We start from the raw sequence: 27,718 nt of genomic DNA, 5'->3' as shown, positions 1-27,718 counted from the left end.
TTTAACATTTAGGTTGTTTATTTTTATTTTTAATTTTATAATATAATTAAGATATGAGTAATTTGTAATATGAGTTGTTTTGTTTGCATTCACTTTTATCATTTAGATAGTTTATTTTCATTCTTACTTGGCCTGACTCGTGGGCTACTTCTTATGCAAAGTGGATCAGTAAAATGAGTCTGCATTCCTTATGCAGGATAGACCAAACACAAGGTGGGCCTATATGGGCAGACAAACCCGCATTGTCACCCATAATTTCAGTCCATATAAAATAATTGTTTTGATTTTGGTTTCAAAAAAAATGTCTTTGTTTTTAGTTTTTCTAAAAATTTAAACTATTTTCTTTCTCTAGTATTATGTGACATGTTAATTATTTGTGTTGAATGAAAAGTGAAATAACGATTTTAAATAGTAAATATTAATATTGAGTACAATATCAGTAAATAACATTTTAGTTTTGTAAAAAAATTGAAAAATATATGCTACTTATTCTAAAAAGGATATTAGGAACCAAACTTAGTGGTTTCAAAATTTAAAAAGGTAAAAGTTAAAGAAGTATATTTTGCAGAAATTAAAACCAAAATTTATGATTTTATCATGACTAAAAAAACTATTTCAAATTCTATAGAAAAGAAAAATAAAAAAATAAAAAACCCAAAATCAATAGCTTATTTTGTAGAATTAAAAACACATTGACATGTTTAGGAAATACTTCTTTGTCTACCTAAACAAGTTCAACCTAAATCCTCTTTTTTCTTTTTTTTTTCAAAACTTGAATATTATCCTTCTTTTATACCATCGTTTCTCATCCCTGATACATACAATATTACCAATTCTAAACAATGTTATCTTATTCTTGAAAACATAACTCCGAATAATAGAATTATTGTTCTAAATTATACATTCCCTCTTCCACCTCTTTATTTGGTATACCAAATTAGTAATCTGAAATGCAAAGCTACTTTATAAAATATTCGTTTTGAAATTAATTTTATTATTTTTTAGAATATTTGTTCCATAATACTGTTTTATCATTTTCTGGAATACTCAGAACATGTGTTCCGGATAATGTTCAGGAAGAGTGACAGATTGATAATATTTTGGGTTTTTTTAAACCTAAAAGAGAGTGTAGATTGAGAATTTTAAAGGGTAGAAAGAAGAGACACGTTTTTTGTTACCAAGGATATGTCCTGTTTGCAGAGTCTACTAGGGACCCACTTGTGCATCATAAAACTGTTGCAAATTATGCCCTTTGCCGGCATCATTGATTATGCATCTAATACCAATATGGTTGCATTACAATGCTTTGGTACAATATTTTATGACTATATCGTGCTTGGCCTACATAATATGCCACCACATCAACTAATATTAAGATTCATTGTTCCATGTTGGGAATCTAACATCTGAAAGTCTCTGAAATGAGTATTATAAGATCACATCACACATGTAGAGAAGGAGAGAGAAAGAACAATAGATAAACTTTATGTAAAAACTTCAACAAGGACGGCTGCAACTGGCAAAGCCGAAAACTCAATATATGAATGAATTATGCCGGAGTTACAATAGAGCTACAGCTTAAAGAAGCTTGGATAATTACTCATAAAATACTGCACTTTTATGGTGTGTGTGGCTAAACATGCTACAATCAAAAGTGTAGTATTACAAAGATTTATATTTTGGTTAATTTAAGTGTCCTCCATTAGATTAGAATTACTAAGAAATGCCAATAATTGAAAAAGGTCTGATATCGGAAGAAGCTTTTAATACAACAGGTATCCGAAACTCTTGGATTGTACAACGACTATGAATAAACCAAAAACTAAGTAACTAAAAATATAAAAAAAACGAGTCCATATAGGACTGTGAATGAAGTGAAACACAACAATACATCACACAGTGTACATGCTATCACGTAAACGATGATACAGTAAGACCAGAGGATCCATGCATATCCCAACATACAAAGATACAATGGAATGACCTTTCATTCCCGATATTTCAGCGCCCAGAAACACCAATTGCCATGCTGAAACACGATTGTGTGGACTTCACAACAAAACCCAAGGGTGCTTCCCCTTTTTGGTGAGCATCCCAAAGAATAAATAGTTAAGAATTAATCCTCAAATCTGAATGACGAAATAAGGTACCTTCATTAGTTGACTAGATGTCAACACTACGAACAATGAATGCAATGGATAAGTCAGCAGGTCAAGTGATTTCTGTCAATTCAAAATGTCGTGCTACTCTCACTTGCAGAAAGTGAGGGGCCTTCAGACTTCACCACAGTTGATCCTTTGCTACTAATGTCAAGCCCCTGGAAACGACCGAGCTGGTCATTTTGCAATATTTCTGATAGTGGATGAGAACTTGTTTGATGCAGTTGATGAGTTGGCATTGTGGACGGGGAGTGACCAAATGATAAGTGGATGTTCTGGTGACCAGAAGGACCTGATTGTGACAGGATTGGACTGAAAGTTGATCCTGTAAACGGAATATGGTGCATTCCCAAATTAAAGGATTCAGTGTGGCTCATCATCTCACCAGTAGCAAGTTTAAGTCTCTCAACTTCCTTTTTCAATGCTTCATTAAGAGCTACAACGTATCAGAAACAAATTTCAGTACAATTAGCTAATCATACTTTTAAAAGTTACATTAAAAAATTATAAATAAAAGAAGTAAAGTACGTATTTTTAAATTATATTAAGAATATGATGATGGTTACCATCACGAAGCTGTGCCTGCTGCTCCATGGCTTGCAGACGAAGCTTAAGCTCTGTATTTTCAGTACTCAGGCCTGTTGTGTCCCTCTGTAAAGAATTAATAAGTATCTTAGTCATTTCTATTTAGCCACAATTGGTTTGTATATGCATAGGAACTAAAGTCAACCACAGTAAATCCTAAAAAAACGCACCATTACATTACACCCCCAAATCACATTATGTAAAATTCTATATAATTTTAGATTCCATATAAAAGAAGGAATTCCAGAAGAGAAATACAAACAAAATGATCCAAAAATATAATGTTATGTAATTAAAAACAACAACGATATCTACAGATCAAGCAAACATTTAAAGGTAACAAGCACGGACAGAAATTATAAAAATATAATCCTATGCAGCATACAAAGGAAAACTGGATTGGTATACTAAAACAAGTTGAAGCAAATTTTACAATACTTCTGACATAAATGTAAATATGTCATGATACAGTTGAAATCATTGCACCAAGCAGCATCAGGAAATCCATTAAAAAATCAGAGTCTACTCTGTAAAATGGAACTTCTAAAAGTACTTTCAGTTTTAGACACATGTCAGCACAAACCTGGTATAATGTCAATTGGGCAGAAAGAGTCGTGGCTTCCGTCTGAAGTGTTTGAACCTTACGCTCGAGTTCTTGTATATAGCGAGCTTTTCTCTCTTTAGATCGAGCAGCAGATTGCCGATTTGCAAGTATTCTATTTCCAACAATAATAACAACATCATAAGAATAATAATAAACAGAATCAAATTCATAGCAATCAATATTTTTAACATAAACCCTTCGTTCCCGGCATTTAAATGATGTGCCCTCAACAAGAAGATTCTTCATGGTCTCTCTAACAAGGTTTTAAAAATGCATTCACATCCTCAATTTCAGCCACAACGTCAATTCTTTTTACCATATCATGACAATAATATTTGCCACAATAAGGTTCTTTTACTCAATGCAACCAAGTGGCAAACGCAATTTAAGGCCACATATGCCTGACTTTTCTCGCAATGTCATGGATTGCAATGAAACTGTGACCACAACTGCAATTAAAAACCCTGATCTCTAATTATTCATAAATTACAAACTTATCAATTCACACAGCATCATCAAAATATCAAAACAGAGAGGTGGAGCAGTTTCAGCCTTCGCAACAAGCCTCAATTTAACTTCAAAAACCAATTAAATTTGAAACACGAAAATCAGCAAAAGTAAAACCACAAGCAAATAAAACCCTACTGCTTACAAATTCACACGTCACATCGAAGCCTAATCACTAGAAACCAAAAATAAAAGTAAAAGAAGCCTTTTTGAGATCCAAGTTGAGAACCTCTTAGCACGCTTGGGATCAACTGTCCATAGCTCAGCTAACTTATCAGGAGGCATAGCTTTCTTCGCTTCCATAATTTCTCCGAACGAAGAGTCATCGACGGAACTACTGTGCCGGTGCCGCGCCCTCGCCGGACTCTTCTCCCGATCTCCGGTCGGATCCACTCCGTTTCCCGCAGCGCCCGACCCGTTTGCACCTCCCAGCTTGTCCACGTCAATGTACGTTGAGAACAGGTCATCCTCGGATCCGATCTCCTCCATGCTCGCCGTCGACGACCCGCCGGCAAACGGATCCGACGGCGAAAGGTCCATCATGTCGTCCGGAAGCCGGAAACTCACCTCCGAGTGTGCTCGCCGGTGGTGAGTCCCACCGGAGCGTGGGAAAATCGAGGATGAGGAGGCGCCAGCGGTGGTTGCCGCCGTGGACGGCGATGGTCGCGGTGGCTGGGATGCGGCATTGGCATTGTGAGGATTGGGATTGGAATTAGGGTTTGAAGATGGATCTTGCATCTGTTCTCAAAAGCTAATGGTTTTGTGACCCAAGACAATTGAACTCTCCTCCTTCTTTCTCTCCACTTCTAACATAGTATTTAAATAATATGAGTAATAAGAAGTATATAATGTTAATAGTTTTCAATCTAACTTAATTAAAATGTATCAATGTAAAGTTGTTCAATATGCACTTGTACATTGTTATATGTAATGATTTTTCACATATTCATAGAAATAATTGTTTCATTAAACATACTAAAAAAAAAGTTCACGATTCAAATGTTGAAATGAAGTATGTATATTACACATTTTTTTAACTCATAATTATGACAAATAAGATGCACAACAGTTTACAATTAAGATTTGTGATACATGTATAAACAAATTGTACAAATACATTTGAAGAGTTTGACTTTGAAATAGTTTTTTATATAATTGCATTATAAATGTATAATTATTATATTTAATTCAATTAGAATTATTCTATAAAAAAATTCTTCTGAATTTTAACATAGGACACTTTTAATATAATAATTAAACACATTAATAAAAATAACTAATTTAATAAAACTTGTAAATAATGTCATCAATGTATCAAATAAATTTTATTGGTAATGATTTTTAAATTTTATTACTATAAAGTATTTTGCAAAAAAAATAAAAGAGGACACAATTCCTAAAAATGTGGTTTATAATAAAGAGAAAAGAAATAATTACATTCAAAATTATAAATAATTTTTTTCGTGAAAATCTCAATTAAACTCTTTTTTATTATTAACGAAGAAATAGTATAAAAAAAATTACTTTATTATTTTATAAACTACCTTGTGATCCCCGCCTTGTGCAAAGGAAATCAATGTGAATAAAACAATAAATATTTATATATATTATCTTATGTGTGGTTGAGGACCCAACTGGTATTTAATTGGTTGTTGCCCAAAAAAGTCTTATTTAATTTGTATCATATGGAATTTTATATATATAGATTTATAATAATTTATGCACATCATTTTCAAACATCAAGTAACACCACATGCACAATCATGTGACTAGGTTGAAAAGGTCCAGTGATATGTCACCATACACTGTGTGAATTGATGTTTTTACCTATTAAAAGTTTTTTTTATATATATTTAAGTGTGTAGGTGAAGAAGTTGAGGTAAGTATCAATAGAAAAGCCTTTTGAAATGTTACTATTTTAACATTTAGGTTTAAATATATTTGAGAATGTATAATTTTTACTTACAATTAAAATTTTACTTGTAAATTTGTTGTTTATAGAGATTTTCAAAATTAAATAGTTTTGATTCATAATTAATGTATGGTTTAATTGTTAATATATCCATCAAAATAGCATGTATTAAAGTTAACTTCAATTTTATTATTAATATTTTGCATAAATAAGTAATCAACATTGTTACGATTTATGGAACATTTTTTATAGATAATTAGAGCATATATTAATATAAAATTTTACATTTAAAAATGTAAAAAATAATATTGTATAATTTAAAAATGATATGTAAAGTAAATATGCTATTACAAAACTTTAACTGTTTTGACAAGTTGGATTTTAATAGAATCTTCCCATTTAAACACTTCTTTTTCATTGAATTCGACTTCACATCATAAAAAAAAAAGTAGTTATTAAAAAAAAGTAGTTATTAAAAAAAAGTGGAAAAGATTTTGAAGTTTATTTATATTTTTATATATTACTTTAAAATTTTCTTTCTAAAATTGAATACAACTACCACCAACAAGGAATTTACAATAAATTAAACACTTTTGAATTAAGCTAATGTTTATTTATTTTAGTTTGTGATTGATTTTAATTTCTTATATATATATATATATGTTATATAATTTAATGTAATATTTAAAAAACTATAATCAAATCTCAAACCTATATTTCATGCTCTTGATTGTTTTAATTCTTATAAATTACATACATAAAGTATATTTTATACACTACTCAATAAAGACTTTATAAAAATTAAGTATTTCAAAAAGTTATAAAATATAAAATAAAGTAGCATTCTTACCTCGTTCAATTGAATCTTTACAAACATTTATTCATATATCAAGTATAATTATTAAGAATTCACGTAGATAATAGATAAACGATAAATTATCTAAACTAATTTTCTTCTTCCTCCTCATTCTCTTATTATTTTTATTATTATTTATTTTTATTACTATTGTTATTTTTATTTTACTTTATCACAATGCTTCTTAAAAATTACTTAATTTATTTTTTGATGTTTAAACTTTAGTTGGTTAGAACACAAAATAAAATCTTTTTAACCTTTTTTTTAAAGTAAAGATAAAGTAAACAATATAGTTACTTAAAATACATTTATGAAGTTTGTTTTGATTGTGAAAATGTTGATCTTGATGTGGAATATTGTTGCTTTTCAGATTATTCAAGTAATGGAATCAAATGGACTTGTCGTTTGCTTATTATATTGCTTAAGGAATGGATTGATTGTTCTAATAGAGCTAATTGATGTCATTTAATTTTGTTGTTGATATTCATTGCTAAAGTATCCAATTAATTATTTAAGTAATATCATTTTAAACTATCCAGTGGTAGTTTGAACAAGGAGAATGATTATCCCACTGTTTTTATATAGATAATCAATTATGTGTGTAGTTTGTATTCACGCATAATCAATTATGCTATATTTTATGTTGTGTTATGGAGGTTTAAAATGACACTTACTTATCGACATGGAAATGACACTTGCTTCTCGTCAAGGAAGACACACATGCACATTCTAACTCCGCATACACACGTACACCACGAAGTTACATAAACACTCAGAGTGCAGTGTTGAACCTGAACAATGAAGAACCTCACCACCAAAACCAAAGAAAATGCAAAACTCATGAACAAACTCTCTTAAAATTTATCCAACGTCCTAATTTACTTTTCATGGTTTATATAAAGAATGCATAACAAAGAGAGACATATTATTGTTGCTTTACGTTCAGTGACCTAGGATCTTGGTCAAGGAAAAGGAAAGTTATGCACTTTAGGGATATCTCTTATGACTCTCAGGAATCTCTCTTTGCATGACTCTTTGAAAAATATTATGTTCCACGTGCATGCAAATAAAAAAAAATGGTAAAATGAAAAAAAATCATAATGAGTTGACTTTTCATGACCTTCTCTTCATTTGAGGGAGGATGTTATTTACCTCCCCTTCCTTTTAGTGCAAATCCTTGAATTCAAAGGAGTGATATATCCACTGAACAATATCCATAAATATTGTATCTTTAAAAACAAACAAATCCTAAAATGAAAGAGGAAGAGAGATCACTATTCCCATGAATCTACTCTCCTATTTTCTGCCTATCCCTTAATCTAAACCAATAATATCCTCTCAAATCTATCCAATATAACTCTAAAACAAAAATAACTTTAACTTATAACATATATATTTGGGTATACGAATTCCTTTACATTCCCAATCATATGCATCTAGATTCTCTCGGTGCGTACATAATGTTTATAATATTTTAAGCTTTTTTCCTACGAACATGTTGTGGTTTGTAGTATTTCTTATTTTTCCATATTCTTATCCCACGGATTCTCGTATTATACACCCTTTTGGGGCAATATATAGAGAGACGAGACTTTGAGCACGTGAACATTAAATGACCATACAACTATCATACTATATATATTTTTTGGTGTTAATATTTAAAGAGAAGGAGAGATGAATCTTGGTATGCTCAAGTATATAATACTAAGGCAATAGATAATTCGATGATAAAATGTGTTTTTTTATTTATTTTATTTATATGATTTGCTTACATAATGGTTTGGATGGATCTCTACCCTTTTGTCAAAATCAAATGCGATGTTCAGTGTATCTCAATCAAAGATATAAATTGATTAAAAATTTCTGACACTAACAATTTTTTTTTTATTAAAGATCCACTACTCTAAATGTTGATAATACATCTGATTTAGTGGCACCTTATTCATTGGGCAGTAACTAGAAACGGAACTACGAACATGGTTAGGGCCTTGACCCCCTGAATTTCTTTTATATATATATATATATATATATATATTTATATTTGAGTTATTATCTTTTAATAAATTGTTTTAAAAATAATAATATTTAAATATCGTTAGCTCTTTTGATATTTTTCTTTACTTTTTTTTATGATTTTTATATATTATGAAGATGATTAATAATATTTTTAAATAAATATTTTATTCACTCTCTAAAGTATTTTATTTTATATTTTATTGATAGTGAATATCCTCATACAAAATTCTTAATTTATTGTTGAGATTATTGCATTTATATTTGAGTATATTTGATTTGTAGTCTTTTTCTTTTATATTTTGTTATTAAAACTATAAAGATTATGTTTGGATTAAAATGGTTTTATCACCACTCTTTATACATTGATTTTAAAATTAAATATTATTTTTCAATAATGAGATAGATTTAAGAACATTTGGTAACAACTTTACCTATTGAACTTGAAATACTCAATAAATATTTCTAAATATTTTATTTACTATAACAAAAATATTAAATAAAATTAATTTTAAAAAAGTTAATTAGTTATTATATTGACTAAATTATATATTATTTTATAAATTAAAAAGGTATTGATTTCTAAGTAACTTTTATTATTAATAAAAAGTTATAAATAAATTTTTAAATTGATATCTAATTAACTACCAAAGTTTAAATTTTTAATTATTTTATATTATAAAGTTGGTATTTAAAACATTGGTAACTAATTAAATATCAATTTAAAAAGTAATTTATAAATTTTTATTAATAATAGAAAGTACATTAAATATCTATAATCTTTTAGTTTATAAAATATTAATTATTGTGTGTCTCTAAAATTAATAAAAATTTACATATATATCTAGATGTCTGGTGAAATTTGAAAACACAAAATTACCTTACGAATGGCATAATCCAGATTATTTATCCATATCCGAAGAAAAGTTCCGGATCATCCAAAAGACACATAAATTTTAAATTTAGTTACTAAATTATGTAATTCAGAGTTTTTAAAGAATTACCCAATCCAAAATACACACATAAACATACTATAAAAACGTAAAAAAAAATCCAACATTGTACACTGACTTCAAACTAACACAACCACCACAAACACCCGTCGACACAAGTTACCACCACATCCACCAACACCTTGAAGACTTTCTTCACTCACCAAGAGTTCCACACCACCATACCAACACAACAAAATGCCTCATACTTTTTAACTTTTTTACAAAAGGACCATGGAATTATCAAATTTATAGGGTGCCGGAGGAAGATAGGGGTGCACGAAGAAGCAGCCCTTTATAGTTTCTTTCAAATTATTCATTCTTTCAAATTTATATCTGCAAATGTCATTAGACTTAATTTCTTTTCTTATTTAGAAAAAAAAAACTAAGTGGATTTCGATAATAGTTTTTTTTTAAAATTTCATAATTTTTTTATAAAATATTACTTTATAACATGATGTTTTCGAAAATGATTTGTGGTCAAATTCTTAAAATAAATATTTTCATAGGACGGTAAAAAAATCTCAATTTCACGAGTTAAAGTGAAAGTTTTGTTGAAGACATTATTGTATCACCCTTATTAAATTCTTTAATATGGTAACCATTTTTTTTTAAAATGACAGATTATTTTTTAATTTATATAAACTTATATAAACATTTCTGTAATATGTTTTACAACTAAATAAAATTTAGTTATTGTATAAAGTTGTTTAGGGTGAAATACGTGTGAGATTAAATTAAATTCATGATATGCATCTCGAGAGAAAAAAAACTCGAGGATAAATAAAATTCAAAAGGCCAATGACATACCTAATTCGAGAGAATTGACCTTCTTGACAATTGGACAACTTGGATGCAAATTGGAGAGTCATATAAGTTTTAAAAGTTTTGAAATGTTAATGGTCATCTTAATATTATAAGGAGAATGTTGTAGGTTTTTTTGAAAGTGAAGAATATATTTGTAAAAAGTCATTTATGTAATAGCCTTTCAAAGCAATGACTATTAACTGAATAATTGGTCTGGTTGTGTCTTAAACTTTTTATCTATTATTTATTTTTAATTAAGGTTATTCCTTTTCATTTAATTTTTGTCTACATTTTATGTGTATTATTTTTTTTTCAATTATATTATGTGAAATATTTATAATAAGATTTGTTTAGTTTATTTAGTAAATGATAAATATGATAATAACTTTTTTATCATGTTAATTGAACCATTTCATTTGTCTTTATGACATGAGCTTTGTTTATTTGATGCTGAAAATTATGGTTTAAACAATTTTTTTTAGATTGAATAGTGATTATAATTTGTCTCATCACTTTTTGTAGAGATGTGAAAGTTCGAAGCCAAAGAGAGGAAGTCCTTTCGGATCTTCTCGTCTAAATCATTTGTTTGAATCTAGATATTTATACTATTTTAGAAATATTTACTTAACATTATTAACCAATGAAAATAATCCATTATAATTTGCTTAAAACACAAGCATAATTTTTAAAGATTTATAATATCTAGAAATAGTTGCAAACACATTATTTACTATTGAGATACTAGGTGAGTATTTTTTTAATATATGCAAAATCTAGAAGAAACATAATAAGGGTTGAATTGAAGTAGAGGAACAAATTAAATTAAAAACATAGAATAAAGTTAAAAAAAAAAAAACAAATTGTGAATGTATGGGTGGTACACGTAGGATATATTGTTGTCATTGCACTCTTTACTCCTTTATAGAGGGAGGCTGTAATGTGGTGAGAAAGGAGAAAAGGATGAGGAATTGACAAAAGAAAGTTCATTGGTAGCAACACCATGGCTCCTTCTTGGGCTAACAGGACTTCGAGATCTTGAGTTTCCCATCCCACTATGATCATACCTCCTTCCACTCCTTCTTGGTCCTTTCTCAGCACACTTTAGCTCAACCTGTTTCAATGTCTTTGGATACCTCCAGCTACAGCATCCTACATTCCCTGCTCTTTCTATATACCTGTCCCACAAATCAAATTATGAATATGCATGTTTCTATATATCGAGAAATGTTTTAATGTATAATGATTAGATAATATTATAAGTGTTGTGAGTGGTGTTCTTTAATTAGATTTTGTGTTTATCCTAATAAATGATTAAGATGAAACTCCAAACTTATTAGACAACAACCTAGCTGTAATGTAAATATTGGTTGAAAAGAGATTAGTAGTTTAGGATTGAGTATTGTGAGATAAGATGGAAAATGTATCGTACTATTTAGTATTGTTTTGTTCCATTATGCATGTGCAATGTTGATTCAGACCAACTTTTATTATTCAGATGTATGAATTATTTATTGTCTGATATAGACAAAATAACGGGACGGCAAACAAAAACCTATAAATAATGCTGTCATGAAAACAACCAACTTAATAGAACTTTTCAGCTTAACAGGATTCAACATCATCATCTTTTAGTAAGGAAAAAATAACTTTGCATCTTCCTGTGATTGCCTTCTACAATATTATATATCTTTAGGTGGGGTAGCATAAGCTTATGTTTTTCCATTGGGCTGTTATCTGGTTTAGGTGTTACATTGGTACTTATCAGTACCTCATGTGAAATTATTAGTCTTTCCAAATCGACATGGCTATTTTTAAAGCCAAAAAAAAATGAGTTACAATCTCAACTACCTAGTTCAAACAACAGAGAACTTTTTTTCCCCTTTTCTTAAGTAAAACAAAGAATAAAATGGTTACCTATGGCTGAATCTCAATCCAAGGCACTGAATACACTTTCTTCCTTCTACCATCTCCCCCATTCCTATTTCTACACATTGTCTGCAATAAACCCTCCCGCACACCTGCATGCACCAGAAACATTATTATCAGCAGAAGGATCGAATGTGCAACTATATACATAATCAGCTATATTATCTAATGTCATGTTCTCCCTGCACCTATTGTATGTTTTGTTATCTGTAACACACATATATTTATAAAGAAAAATAGATAGATATATGGTATAAAAGATTTAATTTATTGTTTAGAAACTCAGAAATTTAGTTTGTTAGTATATGTAAGTACGTACCAGGCATCTAGTGCGGAATATATAAGTATAGGTATTGCAAGTTGCGCAAATCTTAGAGTGCGGAATCCCAGGTCGTGGTCTTCGGCTACCTCTTCCCGAAGCAGCACTCACACCATCAAAGCTCACGCCATACTTGGAATGATCATCTCCACTGGTCATGCATTGGGGACTTCTTTTTGAACCAGCAGCAGCATGGTGGTTAAAGTGACCAGGATGACCCCATGGTGAAGACTCTGCATGGCCAAAGTGTTGTTGTACGTGGTGTTGATCATGGTGATGAGTAAAATTACCTTGCAAGCCTTTGGTGAAATCAAGACTAGGTAGTTTGGCCAGAGAGCGTGACGGTGTTAGGGTTGTTGTGGGTTTTGTGTTCTTCTCTGATGTGTTGTTGACTTGAGCAAGGTGTTGAAAGGTGAGGTTAACGGATTCATCAGGGATTCCTTGGTACAAATCTTCAAGAGATAGTAAGATTGGTTTTTCCTGCATGTCCTTATTCATGTGATCACCCATTATAGAGTTGTAGGTTAAGATGAGATAAGGGTAGATAGGTATAGGTTTGAAGCAACATATTTAAGCAAAGAATGAAAACAAAGGGACAAGGGAAGATGCTTGTTAATTCGGTCCTATTTGAAAATAAGGACGACCACATGTGTCCAAGGTTTACGTGTTTTGAGGCCGGTCGAAAGTAAGCTGTCTGCTACAGACATTAGATTCCAAGTTTTCTGTTCATTGGTTGTAGCCATTTTCTAAGAGATATATCCAATCACTTCTTTGAACCATTCAAAAGTAACGCTAGCTATATATGTTCAATATTTTAAAATGGTTTAGGTTTACGAACCCAAACCATGCCCTTTTCTTTCTTCTTACTTACCTGTCAAATGCTTTGGACCTTAGAATATAACCATATAAATAAAGATTAGAATAATAATTCTAACTCTTTTTTCTGCTATTTTTCATATTTACTTAACGAAAAGAAAATTATATACTTCAAGTCTTTTTACAATATTAGTATTCTTTTGTCATTTTTTTATAAAATATATATTTCACTACATGACAAAAACCTTTTACCCCCTTTCGGAAGAGTTTTTACAATGAAAAAAAGGACGTGGAAAATTGTTTTTTAAACAAAAGTATAGATTGTTTTTAACAAATGTAGAAAGTGTGTCCTTTTCATTAAGACAATAATCATGATGTTTTTTTATTTTGGTTTTATAAACATTCGAATCTGTAAATTAGAAAAATATTTTGATATATATATATATATATATTTTTTTTCTTCTAAAAAAATAAATAAATTTGATCTTTAAAATCTTGGTTGCTAATTAAATACTAATTTAGAAACTATTTAATAATAATATAAACTAATTTAGAAACCGTTTTTTTTTAGTTTATAAAATGATCTCTAATTTAGTTAGTATTGTAACTAATTATTTTGATATCTAAAAATTAGTTTATATTTCATGATTTTCTTTTAGTATATATATATATATATATATATATATATATATATAAATTACTAATACATACATTGCAACAATTGATAAAAGAACTTACGATAGGATGACATTACGGACCCATGTGTCCCATTTTGATGGTATTTGATTTTCTAAAGGAAAATAATAGGTTTCAATATATTAATAGGCCATAAATTAGGAGAAAAATTAAAGAAGTTCTTTTAAATTTTTTAATTCCAAATTTAAGTATCTTATAAAAACAACAATTGAATGTATAACAATTAAAACAAAACTAGTAGTTTACAAATTTAATATAAGAAAATATACTATTAAAAATATATATTAAAAATGAATTATGAAATAATATTTAAATTTGTACTTATAATAAATATATGATATTAATAAAATAATATATAAAAATATTTAGTTATATTTAATACACAAACAATATTATAAAATAATAAGATTAAAATAAAGTAATGTTGATTGTAGGGTGTAAAAAGTCAGCCCACATTTCGGTGTTTTACAAATTAGAATGAACCTAAATAAAGCTCTTGAGTTTAACTTTATGTTAGGATATAGATGAATATTGTTTACTTGGATTGATTTGGAAGATGAAATGCGTTTGCATTTACTAATCTTTGTGGATTTACGTGAAGAAACACAATTTTTCCATTTTTGCATGGACCGTAAATGAACGAAGAAAATCACGTAGATAAATAAAGAAAGACGGTCTTATCTTGCATTATTTGAAGAAATTGCGTGCACAATGAAGTGGGTGTATTTAGGTAAAGAATTCATGGTGCAATATGATAAACATGTAATATATATATATATATATGAGAGAGAGAACTAAAAAATAATTATTATTTCGTAAAAACAAAAAAAAAATAGAGTTGTTACCCTAGTTTATTATGAAAAATTATAAAAAAGTTGTATGTGAATCAAATTTAGGGTTTAGGAGTCGGTTAAGTGTAGAGAAAGATGTTAGCGCCTCTATAGCAGAATATCACCTTTGCAATTCTATAGCTGGCAAGAATTTGTGTCTTTTGTTTTATATTTTTGGGATGCAAAATTTCGTGGGATTTGGTGGCAAAAATGAGTGAAAGAATGTGGGAAGTATTGAGGTATGGAGAATGATAATGAGACTTAAGAAAGTTTAGGCCAACTCCTAAGAGGTTTTGTACTTGTATAGGGCTTGACAATACTTGTAACTGGCTTGAAAATTGAATCTTCTCCCTCGATCGTGTTTTCATCTCTTTGATACTGAGTGGTGTGGTTCATTTGGTCCCATCTGGTATAGGTTCCATGCTAAAACACTTAAATAAGGCTAAAATTTGACAGTAATTTGATAGTTTATTCAAAGCTAATTTACAAGGAGGTTAACACTTGTATTTATAGTGATATGAGCAGCCAAGATGCAAGCTTTAACCATAAAAACTTTCCACTCATAGAAGGATAAGTGACTCTCTCTAATTGGAGCAAATTTTCTTAAATTAGAGGTTGTCAAGTGTTCTCCTCTAATTGGAAAAAATCATCTTCATTCCCATGAAGACAAATGACCTTTTGACATTGGTGAGAATCCCCCCATTGAAGGGATGACATGTGGACATTTATGCCTTCTTTGCCACTTCATGCTTTTTATTTACACTTTAGTAATTTATTTGTGCATCCTAGATGGTCTAGAGTTGCATTGGGTCAAAGGAGATCCAATTGTAACTCTAGCTAGACTGATTTTTTTGCTATTATTACACCTTACTCTAATTGGTCAATACATAACCCACAAAAATTGGTCCAAAACATAACCCAAAAAAATATCCAAATAGAAGTTCAAAATAAAGTGTATACTACTATATACAATGTTTATAAAACTAAAAAAAAAATGGAAGAGTAAACAATAATTAATTCTGTTTGAAATCTTTCGTATGATCCTCCGTCAAATATTTTTAAATAATTATATTATTCTTAATTTCAAATAAAAGTTAAAAAATCTTACATTTTAACTTTTATTATTAAATTCATATTTAATATATATATATATATATATCGTATTGGATCTAGAAAAAGTCAACTGAAAATAAATTAAATATTTAAAAAAATTATTATGACTAAGTAAATTTAAAATAATAATAACAATAAGAAACTCAGTAAAAAAATAAAAAAAATACAGTTTTAGTTATTGAAAATAATTATTTAAAATAAATAAGAAAAAATAAAATAAATAAAAAATAAAAGATAAAATAAAATTAGATTTAATTTAGAATTAAAATATTAGTAGTTAACACTTAATTTAGATACCAATTTAAAAATTAATTTATAATTTTTTTATTGATAATAGAAACTATTTTGATATTAATAATTTTTTAATTTTTAAAATAATATTTAATTTAATAATTATAATTAATTATTTTTTGTCTTTAAATTTAATTGTTATTTAATAATTTTTTAGTATTTTATTTTACTTTAGTTTTAGTCGGTTCAAAGTGTCAAAGTGCAAAGAGAGCCAAATTGTTCAATTTTGAAAAAAAGGATCCAAATCGATCCAATTTTTATTTTATTTTAAGTGATCATTGATATTTTGAGTTGGACTTTGGTTTTTTTTTTTTTTGACTTGTTTAGTTCAGAACACCCCTATTGACCAAAATTAAAAGATTAGGTAGCTTTTAAAATAAATATATTAAAGAAACATATAAAACATACAAATGTATTATCTCTTAAGTGCAACACACCCAATACTCGTTTAATCAATGATAAGTTAACATTTTGTTTATAACGCACTCTCGTTTAATAATAGTCCTTTTTAAGTGATAATATTCTTTTTTGACAACTTTTGCGATACACTCACAGTGACAACTCTATCACAAAAATCGCTATTCATTCTCTTTACATATTTTTTTGTGATACACAATTTTAAAGATAAATATTTTACATCACAAAATTCCTGTACTTAACGTGATTTTGTGAGAACTTTTCCACAATATGCTTGAATGATTACATGTACTGGTCACAAAATTCATTGCATCCTTTAAATAAGATGTTACGTGTTCATTTATATTTGTGATATATATATACAAAGAGATTACATTTTGACAATAAAAACAAATACTTCTGACTAAATTATATTAATATTTTATTAGTCACATGTTTTTTTATTTAGAATATTAATATATTATTAAAAAATTTGTTAAGGGAATATTTTGTTTTTTATATACAAAATGGTTGCTTTTTGTATTGAAGCCGCAACGGGAAGACATGAACTGTTTTTAGTAATTTTGGTGGTTTCAGATTCTTTGAATGTGTTTCCACATGATGCAAACAAACAAAAATACAATTGTGCAGCCAAATTAAAAGATTAGGTAGATTTTAAATAAATATATTAAAGAAACATATAAAACATTCAGATTTGCTTATTTTTATTTTAAATTATAAATACAAACAAACTCACACATTCTTTTATTGTTACATACTCAACATTGAAGAAACAAAAGATTTATAGCCTCACACAATCTTATTCACTTATACTATGGATAGATCTCAATGAGAGATCTTGATCCCACAAAGGGAGTTATCTTGTAGTTATTAAAACCAGCTGAGGAAAACAACTTAACCCATTCCTTCTTGTTTCTTTCCTTTCCTGTGAGCAACACCATCATCAATATATCAAAGAAGAGCTGTGTTTCAAATGATTCATCATCTTTCATTTCTTTGTCCACCACCATGTCTATGATTATCACCTTCCCTTCCTTGCCTTTCCTCGATAACGCTTCCTTGCATTTCTTCAATATGTTCACACACTCCTCATCACTCCAGTCATGTAATATCCACTGTTTTCTCATTCAAAGAAACACTCATCAGAACAATAGTCAAAAGGAATTAATTATCACCTCATGTAATATTATTAATCTCTATATATAATTAATCCTAAAAAAAAACACAAATTCAATGTATCTAAAACTGTTTTACTAGCATGAGCACAATATTTTACCTTCAACAAAATGGCATCAGCTGGAGGAATTGCCTCAAACATGTCCCCTCCAACATATTTAAGGTTCTCACTTCCTTGCAAGCCAGAAACAACATGTGGAAGATCAAATACAGTGCATTCCAACTGAGGGAACGATTTGGCAATGGCCTTTCCCATGATTCCTGTACCTCCCCCAACATCAACCAATGACTCCAGTCCCATGAACACCCCTTTGCATTTCTCAGTCACCAAACTAGTGACTAATTGAGCATCACTTGCCATGGCATCATTGAATAAGATATTAAATCTGGGATCACAGCTAGCATACTCCCAAAACGGCTTCCCATTTTCCATTTCAAATGTTGTAGGATTGCCATTTTTGAACCAATTAGAAAATTGATTCCATGGATTTGTCATGACTGGATCAAGCATGGCCTGCAAGAAAGGTGTGACACTCATTGCATTGCTCTTAAGCAGAAGTAAAGAGGAATCAGTGAGTGCATACTTGAGTTCAAGCTCATTCTCGGTGGGATTGTGTTGAGAGAAGAAACCAGAATGGACCATGATTCGCATCAAGCGATGGATGAAATGAGTTTTGGATGAGTGAATGGGCAGTGAAGAAATGAGGTTTGAGAGGGACATGGGTTGGCCATGGTTGTGTATGATGTCTGGTATGCCTAAGTCAACAATACACTTAAGGGACATGGAGTTTATGAAGCTAAAAATATGATTCCATACATGTGTTTGAGCTCTCAGTAGTTTTGCAGATTGATCTTCTTCACGGGATTCCATTATTTGCTGCCTTGAACTACTTGTTCAATTTGGGGTATGAAACCTCACATTATTTGGCTTTATTTATAAGCAACTTGTATGCTTTTTTTGGAAGGCTAGGTTGGATGCCATTATCGTAGTGCCTGCCCTTTTCCTTACCAGCATGGAGTGTCTGCGCATTTTTTTCTTTTATCAGCACGTAGCGTCTGCAAGTTCGGCTCACTACCTTCCAAACCTTTTTGATGAAAATACATTGAAAAAGTAAGCTACATTTGCTATAATAATATTTTAAATTAAATACAATTAAAATATTATTTTATTGGGTTGTTGAGTGAATGCTTTTTACTATATATATGGTGTAAACCTATCATTACACTTTATATATACTGATAGATAGATTGATTAGTTTTCAAACTTTTTTTTTCATACTCTCAAATGTTTTCTTTAATAAATATTGCATTTACTATCTTACAGGTGTGAATTTTATTTCATTTGAACTTTTATGAAAAAAGCATAGGTATAAGTGTTATATATAATTGAGTAATAATGATATACATTTGTCTTGGTTGTTACGTCTATTTATACCGATGTGATGAATTTATTACTCTTGGACTGAGATTAGTTTATATGTAGATCATAATTAAAGGTGCATTACCTAATTTTTTGAACATCTTAGTCTTGTTAACTATCCTTTAACCTTAATGCATTTAAATATGTGAGTCGGTATCGAGGATCGAAAAATTCCGGAACCATTTGGCCCTGACCGGTACAAAAATCATCTTAAATAAAAACGAGAAAGAAAGTAACTTCAGAAACTTATAAGAAATAAAACCGATAAATTTAATATATAAATATATTTTTATTATTATAAATGGTGTCTCTTGTATAAGTCGACACATAGGTTATTACTGATATATATCCATTAAAAAACCTATTCGTTGTTGTATCAATGGTACAACTTTTGTTCACTTTTTGAATAATTTTCCTTTAGAGTATATGTTTTATTGCTTGAGGAAAAGAAGAGAACATTTTCCATTGATTCTATGACAACATTGGTGGAAATTGCTACAACTTTAAATACAACCGTTATAAAAGTTTCATGGGATGCTAATGTTTTTGGCAGGAACAATCATGTATCATTGTACTTTCACATATCTGATTTGTTGGATCTTGCATCCGAAATTTAGGAGATTAACATAATAGTTCTACAATTATTAAAACATTTATACTCTTTATATATTATATATGTTATTAATAACTTATTGAAATTTAGGTATATTTGTGGATTATGTTTAGAGGAAACAAGATACGAATGGGTTTTTCGACCCTCAACTCATTCAATCATTGGATAACAAAAGTCATAAATACAAATATATATCACCATTGCCTTAAAGAATATAGGAAAACAAATTTATATTGCTATGTAAATCCATGAGTAAGTCTATATTCATTAAATATAGTTATACTAAATTATTGAAATAAGAGAGACTAACTAATTTTTAAAATATCTTCTCATTAAAAAAAAAGATATATTCCTATAGAGGAAAACAATGTGGAAACCTAATTATAATTTGAATAAAAATAAATCAATTATGAAAGGAGGAGTTCGAGACCAAGAAAAGACAAGGTATAAAATATTTTAGGTTAAAAAGTATCTTCTGATCATTTGACAGGTTAAAAATAATTTTTTGTTTCATTAGATTTGTTTTGGGTGAATAAACCTCTTTAAATGAAAATCTATCATTTGGGATATTCCGTATAGTGATTGCGTCAATAATATTTACCATCGGGATGTTTGTAGCAAACTAATACTTTTGGCAAACCCATTTTCAAAAAGAAGACTTCAAAAATAAATCAGAGTCAAATTCTACTTCTTGACTGTAAAATTAGAAGCATCTTTTCCCACTCCTTAGAAAAGGAAAGCAAAACTGTATTGTGTTTGATCTAAACTGCAGTTTAGGATAAAAGTTTTAGGCCATTTTGGTTCATCCATTCCTGTAGTGAGGATAGTTTGTGGTTTCATATATCCACTTGCATGTCTTCATCATGATTGGGACGACAATTCAGGTCTATTTGTCCTGCACTGAGTTCACCCTCCTCGTAAATATCATCATTCTGGCTACCATCTGCTTCACCTTCTGATTGCCATTGCTGCTGACGCGTCATAAGTGTGTCCAAACGGCGTTTCACAGTGATGCATGCAGGGCAAGTGCATGTTGCTCTATGTCTCCCTTTTCCACTTGGAGGTTTAATGCACACAATGCAAATGCAACCAGAACGGTGCCTTGCATGTTTCGTGGTGGCTCCACCTGATGAATCACCAGGCTCAGCAAGATCATCATCCAAAACTCCTGCACTCGCTTCTTCATTCAAGCAGAAAGCCTCATGTTCTATAATTGACTTGGCTTTTTCCATAATTCTTCGCTTTTTTGAATCTGGGGATGAACACATGCACACATGCACATTCAAGAACGAGCATATACAGCATTCAATCAGTTGTAGAACAGGAGAATTTGTCAAATACAGAGTTTTATATAAAAAGTAGAGAGTAGGATCATCACACCTTTATTGGTTACCAGAATATTATCTAATTCCTGTGGACTCGTTTCCTCTGATGCAAAGCTCAAAGACCTGGAGAGCCATTGTCCGTGAGAACCATAGACCATGCATGTACTACCATCAAGGTCTAAAAACAAAATGATGTTCACCTGCTTGCACCCCAAACACTTGAAATACAAGTAGAGCACAGTAGAATTTTAAAAAAGATATATTATTATTACTTCTTGCTATCTTTCAGGCTTACAATTTTTGGTCTCGATGCCTATTTGTTTTATAAACCAGATCCAAACACTAGACAAGGAGCAATACCAACACCTTAATCCTCAACCTTAATTGCCTCAGGACCACTATTCCTTTTCACCACAGAACCCAGTGGAAGCGATCTACTACACTTTCTTTAGCATGCAATGAAACAGAATGAAAATTTTGAAGACAAGATCAAGCTACAAAAACTTATAAACTGGTTACTCCTCAATCAAAATTTTCTGCTGGGGTAAATATAATTAAGATTTATGCAATGATGTATTTAATCTTACCCTGATGAACGAGCATTTATTGTAGTTCTCTTTCCAAAGACTGGGGGTTCCTGAATAAAATGAAGTCATGTATTAGCCAACTAACTGAAATTTGAACGTAATGCTTGAAAGTACACACCAGATATCATTCAATTCCATGTTCATCATCTTGAAATAGCAAACACAGCCATGACAGTGTCACTCAGACTTACCTCATATTCCTCAAATTCTTGGTCCTCAATTGTTACAATACTGGACTTGACACTGGGCGCCGGACAAAGCAAGCCCTGAGCTTCTTCCCATGTAACTCTCAACTCCATGGCATCTTCATTATGTACGAGCAACCTCTTACACACAGGCCCAATATTTTGAGTCTTCTCTGAAACTGAAATTGGAAGTTGCACCAAATCGTTGTTTACCATCTCAAAATTTTCAGTTCGAAGACAATCAGCAATTCCAGTACCCAAACGGAAATGCTCTGAACATCTATTTAAGTAAGGATCACCATTCCCTTTCCTTGTCTGGAGTAGATCATGATAACTATTTCCTGGGTGCATATTTGCAGTTGCACCAGAAAAGGTTGTTTTCTTTGTTGAAAAAACATTGGAATGTGCAGCAGAGCCATCCTGTTTCAATAATGATCATTTGTTACTTTTATCAAAAGAAATAAACAACACACATGCATTATCAAAAGAAGAGACAACAAACAGAAAAATAGAAAATAATGTCACAACCTGTGAATCTATAGAATCTGATGCCCTTCTAAACCCCAAAACAAATTTGCCTCCAGGATCTATCCGACTAAATATCACTGTAGCAGAAAGATCATAGTACACAACCAATATCATGAATCAGCCTATGTGAGTCAACAAAGTTTATAGCCATGGAAGGACATTTACTTTTGATAACATTTACAAAGAAAATCAGAATACCAAATGAATTTTTTAGTTCAGTATTAAATCATAAAGAAATAAGTATGTGCATCAAATGATTGGGCAGATGAAGTTATATACCAATGTCGCCAGCATTTAATTGCAAGGCCTGTATGCAAGGGGTTACACCCTCTAATACATACATCCTACTGTTGTTATTAGGCCAAAATCTAAACTGAAATGTCCACTCATTTCCCTTCACATCTTTCATATGCAAAGGAAGACCTTCTGATTGTGAAATAGGAGGAAAGTAGGCCTGAAATTCATGTGCAAATGATTAGATTAGATGTGCTGCAATTAGAAGGAGAAGGTGGTAGCGTTTCTTTAATAGAAAACTTTTTACAAGAACTGCATGCATAAACATGTGCACAAACAAACAGATAGAAACAGAAATTAAATGAATGAAGGATTACCTCAGCGCAAGATTTTGGGAGAACAAGACGACCAATTCGACCTGCATCACTGGCACTCAGTACCTTCTCAAATAAAGGCACTATAGTAGACTTCAAACTGATGATAAAGTTAAGGAAACTTGTATAATGAAATAACTTTATAACAAAGTTTAATGCAGATGATGTGTAAATGTTGTTAATTAGAATACATAACTCAGAAATTTATCAGACATTCTCAATATTCTTTCTCTTCTCTCTTTTGCAAGTGTATTCCACATACCACTTTCCAACTTACTAAATGGCTTTCTCTCTCAACCATCTCATAAACTCAAATTACTATTTTTCATCTTTACTTATATACTTAATCCTATTAAGGGTCTATTCATTTCAATCAACCCTCTTTCATCTCTTTTTCTTTCTATAGTTTTTAAAATAAATTAGATTTTTAATAATAACATAAAATTGAAAATATTGTATAAACATGTTCAAATCTATCATTTATAATTATTAACTACTATAATAGATAATAAACTTTCAGTTTAACAGCTTTCAATTACTAATTATCTTTTCGGCTACTTGTGGTTAAAATTATAAAATTTTAAAACTAAAACAACTCGAAATAGTATATAAAAATTGTTAAAAATTATTAAAAAATATAACTAATTAAAATTATATGTGAAATATAATTGTACTGAATAATATGCGTGTGTGTATAAAAACTAGTAAAGTAGTATATCAACCCTTATATTTTGTTTTAAGTTTCTTTGCCAACATTTTTATTAATCTATTTCACTTTTATATGTACAACTGTGTACTCACTCAATTTTATTTAATAAATTGATTTTATTATTAAGTATCATACTTTTTTTACTAGTAAAATTTTGATATAACTATTTTCGACCTACAACAAAACTTTCTATGTTAGTGGATTTTATTAACTTCAAATTATGTAATAAATAGTACTTTCATAAAAAAAATGTAGTACATAGTATTGCTAGCATTCAAATCAGCAGTTAATGTTATGCAAAGTAAGAATTTTTTATGCCAAAAAAATATAAAGTTCAGAATAAGTTTAGAGTGTACCTGATATTTTTTTAATAACAGTGTTTTGAGATATTATTTTATTATATGAATAATAATTAAGTTGAAACTGTTTAAACTGAAATAAATGTATTTATTACCAGAATTTAGGGAGATTTACTGATTTACTGGTTAAAGAGGATCACTCTAGGTTAGATCTTGGAGACCACCACTCCTCAGAATTTGAAATAAATTATTATATAAAAGTTTTTTACTTTTTCAATTATTTTTAATCATACATAAACTTATTTATATATTTTTTCTGAAACTTTTTATTAATAAGCAAATATTACTCCCAACAAATTTTTATGTCTCTTGTGTGAGCTAAAAAAATTTCTAATAAAAATTATGATTGTGGGTGATTCAACCTTATTAGACAAGTGGACAATATAAAATACTTATCTCTTTCAATCCTCTCAGAAACTCAAACTACAATTCTTTTATCTTTGTTTCTATACTGAGCAAGTGTCTATTCCTTTCTATTTCATCCTATAGTTTTTGTAAGATAAATTTGTCAATAGTAAAAATAACCTTTAAATCAGTCTAAATTGTTCATTGTAAATCTATAATATAATTTTAAAAATATTTGTTTATTGTGGATTTTAATTATATAAAAATAGGCATTTATCATAGGTATAATGCAGAGGCTAAAAAGAAGTATTAAGCAAAAATATAAAGGATACTCTCCGGACAATTGCTGAAGCTCTTGATCAGTAATCCGAGGCCAGTAACGAGAAAGTAACATATTCCTGCCTTTTCCATCAGTAGGTGGCCGTGCAACACGCTCTTGAGAGACCATGCCATTGCTTGTTTCCATATTTATGGTTATTGCATTTATCAATGGTTTAGGCATCATGGAGAGAGATCTTTTCCCTTGATGAAAGGAAGATGATGATGTTTTACCCTCAAATCTCCCTTCTGCAATCTCTAAAGCAGAAGGTAGCACAGAGTTTCCTGATGAATCTCCCAGAGAAATATTCAATGAACTTGATCTGTGCATACTTCTACTCTCCCATGATGGTCTATTATTTTCTAATGTAGTAAATTTTAATGAATGATTACTCGGTTTCATCACATTTGAAAATCTCATGTCTTCCCTGTTTAGATCAATACATGAATCTATGTCATCTCTCTTAGCTTGAGGCCACCGGCTGGATTCTCTACCATCAACAATGCTTCGCATGTGCATAAGTTTTCTTTTGCTACAACCATCGAGGAATAGTCTATCATCAATATGTTCAGCATGATTTTTTACTGATCTAATAGGCCTGATAGAGTTTCCAGTTTCCTGTATCTGCAACAAAACATTACATAATAATGAGTCTTATAAATAATAGCATCAGGGAATTAAAAAACTCTTCAAAATGATTACTAGCTACATCTCACACTATATCAAGAAAAATAACAGGAGAGATAAAAGACTAGGTATATATCCCTAAGAGGAACCAGCAAGCAAGGTGAAACAATTTGCTAAACATGATTGGAAGATGAACTATATGACAGAAGGAGAGACAGTCAGAAATTAACTAGGGATTGAGAAGATTAAAATAAGTAAAGATTTAGTCTTCCAAATACATCAGTGACATTGCATTTGCCTTTTTTATATTGTGTGGGTTGAGTGTTGATTGTCACTTTTCAGTGCTATCTGTTTTGTTTGTTTGTTTAGATTACTAGTTCCGTTGTTTTAAATTGAGATCGTCTAGGTTAGTGTTTTGGTTTCTTTGTTAGGTGTTGACTTTTCCTCCTCAATTGGGGTGCTGAATAGTTAGGTGAGTAAGTGCTTTATTTTCATGAATAAAGGTTGTATCATTTTTAAAGTGATTCTATTTATTATTTTTTTTATAAAAAAATAGTAACATAACTACATTCAACCCTTACTCTCAGTGAGTGTCAATAAGTAACTTCTGTGAAGTACAATTTTCAAAAATATGAGATTGACTAAAATATACATAGCAAGAACCATATTTTAATCACTAAGCAAGTAAACTTTAAGCCTGAAAATCATCTTTCAAAAGAAAATGTTCAGATTAACCTTACCAGAGGAAGTTGAGTAGCCTTTAGACAGGATGAGCAACGTATACCTCCAAAATCAAGGTACTCAAAAGAAAACCTTGATATTATGCATCCACAGTGGATAGACTGCAAAACCAGGTCAAATGATACACTAAGGAGAGAAAGACAGGGATTGAATAGAATCTAAATAGAAAAACAAAATATTTTACTCTATACCTTGTTGCAAAAATCGCACTCTCTCCAACCAGTTTGATGCAGGTGGAATTTTTCACAGAAAATTGAATTGGCATATGCAGATCTAAGCACACAAAGTGACTCATTAAGGATTTTCACGCCGTCACAATTACAGTCACAAACACTCCAAAATCCTTGACCTTACAAACTCTCTGGTCATCTAATAATACCTCCTTATACACATTCATTTTAAAAGAGTCAAACTCGCAAAATCACCCAACAACAATGGAAAAACCCATCAAAATTCAGCACAGAAAAAAAAAAAGATAAGAGAAATCAAATTTACCCGCACTTATCGCAGAGCCTGGCGAATCCACCCGATCGCAGAGGCCACCCTTTCTTCCACTCTCTCGCGTAGCCATTCTTGCACGCACCGTTCATGCAAACCTCGACCTCCATCCACCGCAAACTCAAAACCCTAGAAACAACACAAAAACGAATTAAAATGACGGCACAAATTTCGAGATAAAAAGGGACAACAAAACCATCCTCGGAAAACAAAACAACTCTTAGGTGCTTTCTGTGTGCTGCCACAACAATACACTTACAGGCGCTAAGGAATTTGGGAACGTGAATTATTGTTGTGTTTTGTTAATAGAGAGAAAGTGAATTAGTATAGAGAATGAGGGGAGAGAGAAAGCGCATGCAAAGTTGGAAAAGATTGCGGCTTTGCATAATAAAGGTAGAAGAGAAGAGCAAAAAAGGCATGCAGGAGACAAATGACCTTAATTTCCTTATCACTCTCTTTTTCCTTCTCTTCACACTAAGTTTACTGTTTTTTTCAGGTTGACTTTAACGTTTTTCTTTTGGACTCACCATCTCTCACCAATTCCTCTTATTTAATACTTCAATAAATTTAATTATATGTATTTATGTCACAATTAATTTTTCAAAACAGAAATGTATTGCATTATGCATGACACTCAAATCCAGACAAAAATAATCAAAATATTAATAATGGTTATCTTTAAAAGTAATTGTATGTTAGGTTAAAGAAAATTATTATAAATATCTATAAATTGTTCAAATTCAAAATATATGCATGGTTGTACATCTATTATTTACTGCTTTTTATTGGATTTTAATGTATGCAAAAAATATTAATTTCACATTAATTAATAAAT

The 27,718-nt window shown here is 30.1% G+C and overlaps 4 protein-coding genes across 4 annotated transcripts; all 4 read right to left on the bottom strand.

Moving 5' to 3' along the window:
- Window positions 1–1,730: 1,730 nt before the first annotated feature.
- On the bottom strand, window positions 1,731–4,845 carry LOC137825648 (transcription factor RF2b-like). The gene is made up of 4 exons (XM_068631371.1): window positions 4,085–4,845; window positions 3,328–3,460; window positions 2,726–2,810; window positions 1,731–2,595 (listed from the first exon to the last, which is right to left on the bottom strand). Exons 1-4 carry the CDS (start codon window positions 4,591–4,593, stop codon window positions 2,231–2,233), a joined length of 1,092 nt encoding a protein of 363 aa, XP_068487472.1. The 5' UTR covers window positions 4,594–4,845; the 3' UTR covers window positions 1,731–2,230.
- Window positions 4,846–11,167: 6,322 nt separating this feature from the next.
- LOC137825825 (uncharacterized) lies at window positions 11,168–13,216 on the bottom strand. Its single transcript, XM_068631616.1, has 3 exons — window positions 12,681–13,216; window positions 12,350–12,453; window positions 11,168–11,610 (listed from the first exon to the last, which is right to left on the bottom strand). The coding sequence occupies exons 1-3, from the start codon at window positions 13,188–13,190 to the stop codon at window positions 11,355–11,357; spliced, it is 870 nt and encodes a 289-aa protein (XP_068487717.1). The 5' UTR covers window positions 13,191–13,216; the 3' UTR covers window positions 11,168–11,354.
- Window positions 13,217–17,510: 4,294 nt separating this feature from the next.
- Window positions 17,511–19,034, bottom strand: LOC137823725 (probable O-methyltransferase 3). Its single transcript, XM_068628963.1, has 2 exons — window positions 18,120–19,034; window positions 17,511–17,958 (listed from the first exon to the last, which is right to left on the bottom strand). Exons 1-2 carry the CDS (start codon window positions 18,888–18,890, stop codon window positions 17,656–17,658), a joined length of 1,074 nt encoding a protein of 357 aa, XP_068485064.1. The 5' UTR covers window positions 18,891–19,034; the 3' UTR covers window positions 17,511–17,655.
- A 1,778-nt stretch (window positions 19,035–20,812) lies between these two features.
- LOC137825908 (B3 domain-containing transcription repressor VAL1-like) lies at window positions 20,813–26,993 on the bottom strand. The gene is made up of 12 exons (XM_068631712.1): window positions 26,881–26,993; window positions 26,577–26,658; window positions 26,385–26,486; window positions 25,031–25,641; window positions 23,289–23,385; window positions 22,957–23,131; window positions 22,675–22,754; window positions 22,156–22,569; window positions 21,965–22,014; window positions 21,433–21,500; window positions 21,276–21,304; window positions 20,813–21,194 (listed from the first exon to the last, which is right to left on the bottom strand). Exons 1-12 carry the CDS (start codon window positions 26,991–26,993, stop codon window positions 20,889–20,891), a joined length of 2,127 nt encoding a protein of 708 aa, XP_068487813.1. The 3' UTR covers window positions 20,813–20,888.
- Between the last annotated feature and the right edge of the window lie 725 nt (window positions 26,994–27,718).

This window comes from Phaseolus vulgaris, chromosome 8 (assembly GCF_000499845.2).
Source record: "Phaseolus vulgaris cultivar G19833 chromosome 8, P. vulgaris v2.0, whole genome shotgun sequence".
Lineage (NCBI taxonomy): Eukaryota > Viridiplantae > Streptophyta > Magnoliopsida > Fabales > Fabaceae > Phaseolus > Phaseolus vulgaris.
This window is presented reverse-complemented; position numbering and strand designations above follow the sequence as displayed.

Bases quoted from the DNA above. Each gene is read 5' to 3' on its own strand.
- LOC137825908 (XM_068631712.1), bottom strand. From the start codon at position 26,993: ATGGAGGTCGAGGTTTGCATGAACGGTGCGTGCAAGAATGGCTACGCG. The intron at 25,642-26,384 runs GTAAGGTTAATC...GTTTTGTTGCAG, and splicing joins AGGCTACTCAACTTCCTCTG to ATACAGGAAACTGGAAACTC. The intron at 21,501-21,964 runs GTAAGATTAAAT...ATGGCTCTCCAG, and splicing joins ATAAATGCTCGTTCATCAGG to GTCTTTGAGCTTTGCATCAG.
- LOC137825825 (XM_068631616.1), bottom strand. From the start codon at position 13,190: ATGGGTGATCACATGAATAAGGACATGCAGGAAAAACCAATCTTACTA. The intron at 12,454-12,680 runs GTACGTACTTAC...TGGTGCATGCAG, and splicing joins TATTCCGCACTAGATGCCTG to GTGTGCGGGAGGGTTTATTG. The intron at 11,611-12,349 runs GTAACCATTTTA...TTTGTGGGACAG, and splicing joins GGATTGAGATTCAGCCATAG to GTATATAGAAAGAGCAGGGA.
- LOC137823725 (XM_068628963.1), bottom strand. From the start codon at position 18,890: ATGGAATCCCGTGAAGAAGATCAATCTGCAAAACTACTGAGAGCTCAA. The intron at 17,959-18,119 runs GTAAAATATTGT...ATGAGAAAACAG, and splicing joins CTGATGCCATTTTGTTGAAG to TGGATATTACATGACTGGAG.
- LOC137825648 (XM_068631371.1), bottom strand. From the start codon at position 4,593: ATGCAAGATCCATCTTCAAACCCTAATTCCAATCCCAATCCTCACAAT. The intron at 3,461-4,084 runs GTTCTCAACTTG...TGTTGGAAATAG, and splicing joins GATCCCAAGCGTGCTAAGAG to AATACTTGCAAATCGGCAAT. The intron at 2,811-3,327 runs GTTTGTGCTGAC...AATTCTTTACAG, and splicing joins CCCAATTGACATTATACCAG to AGGGACACAACAGGCCTGAG.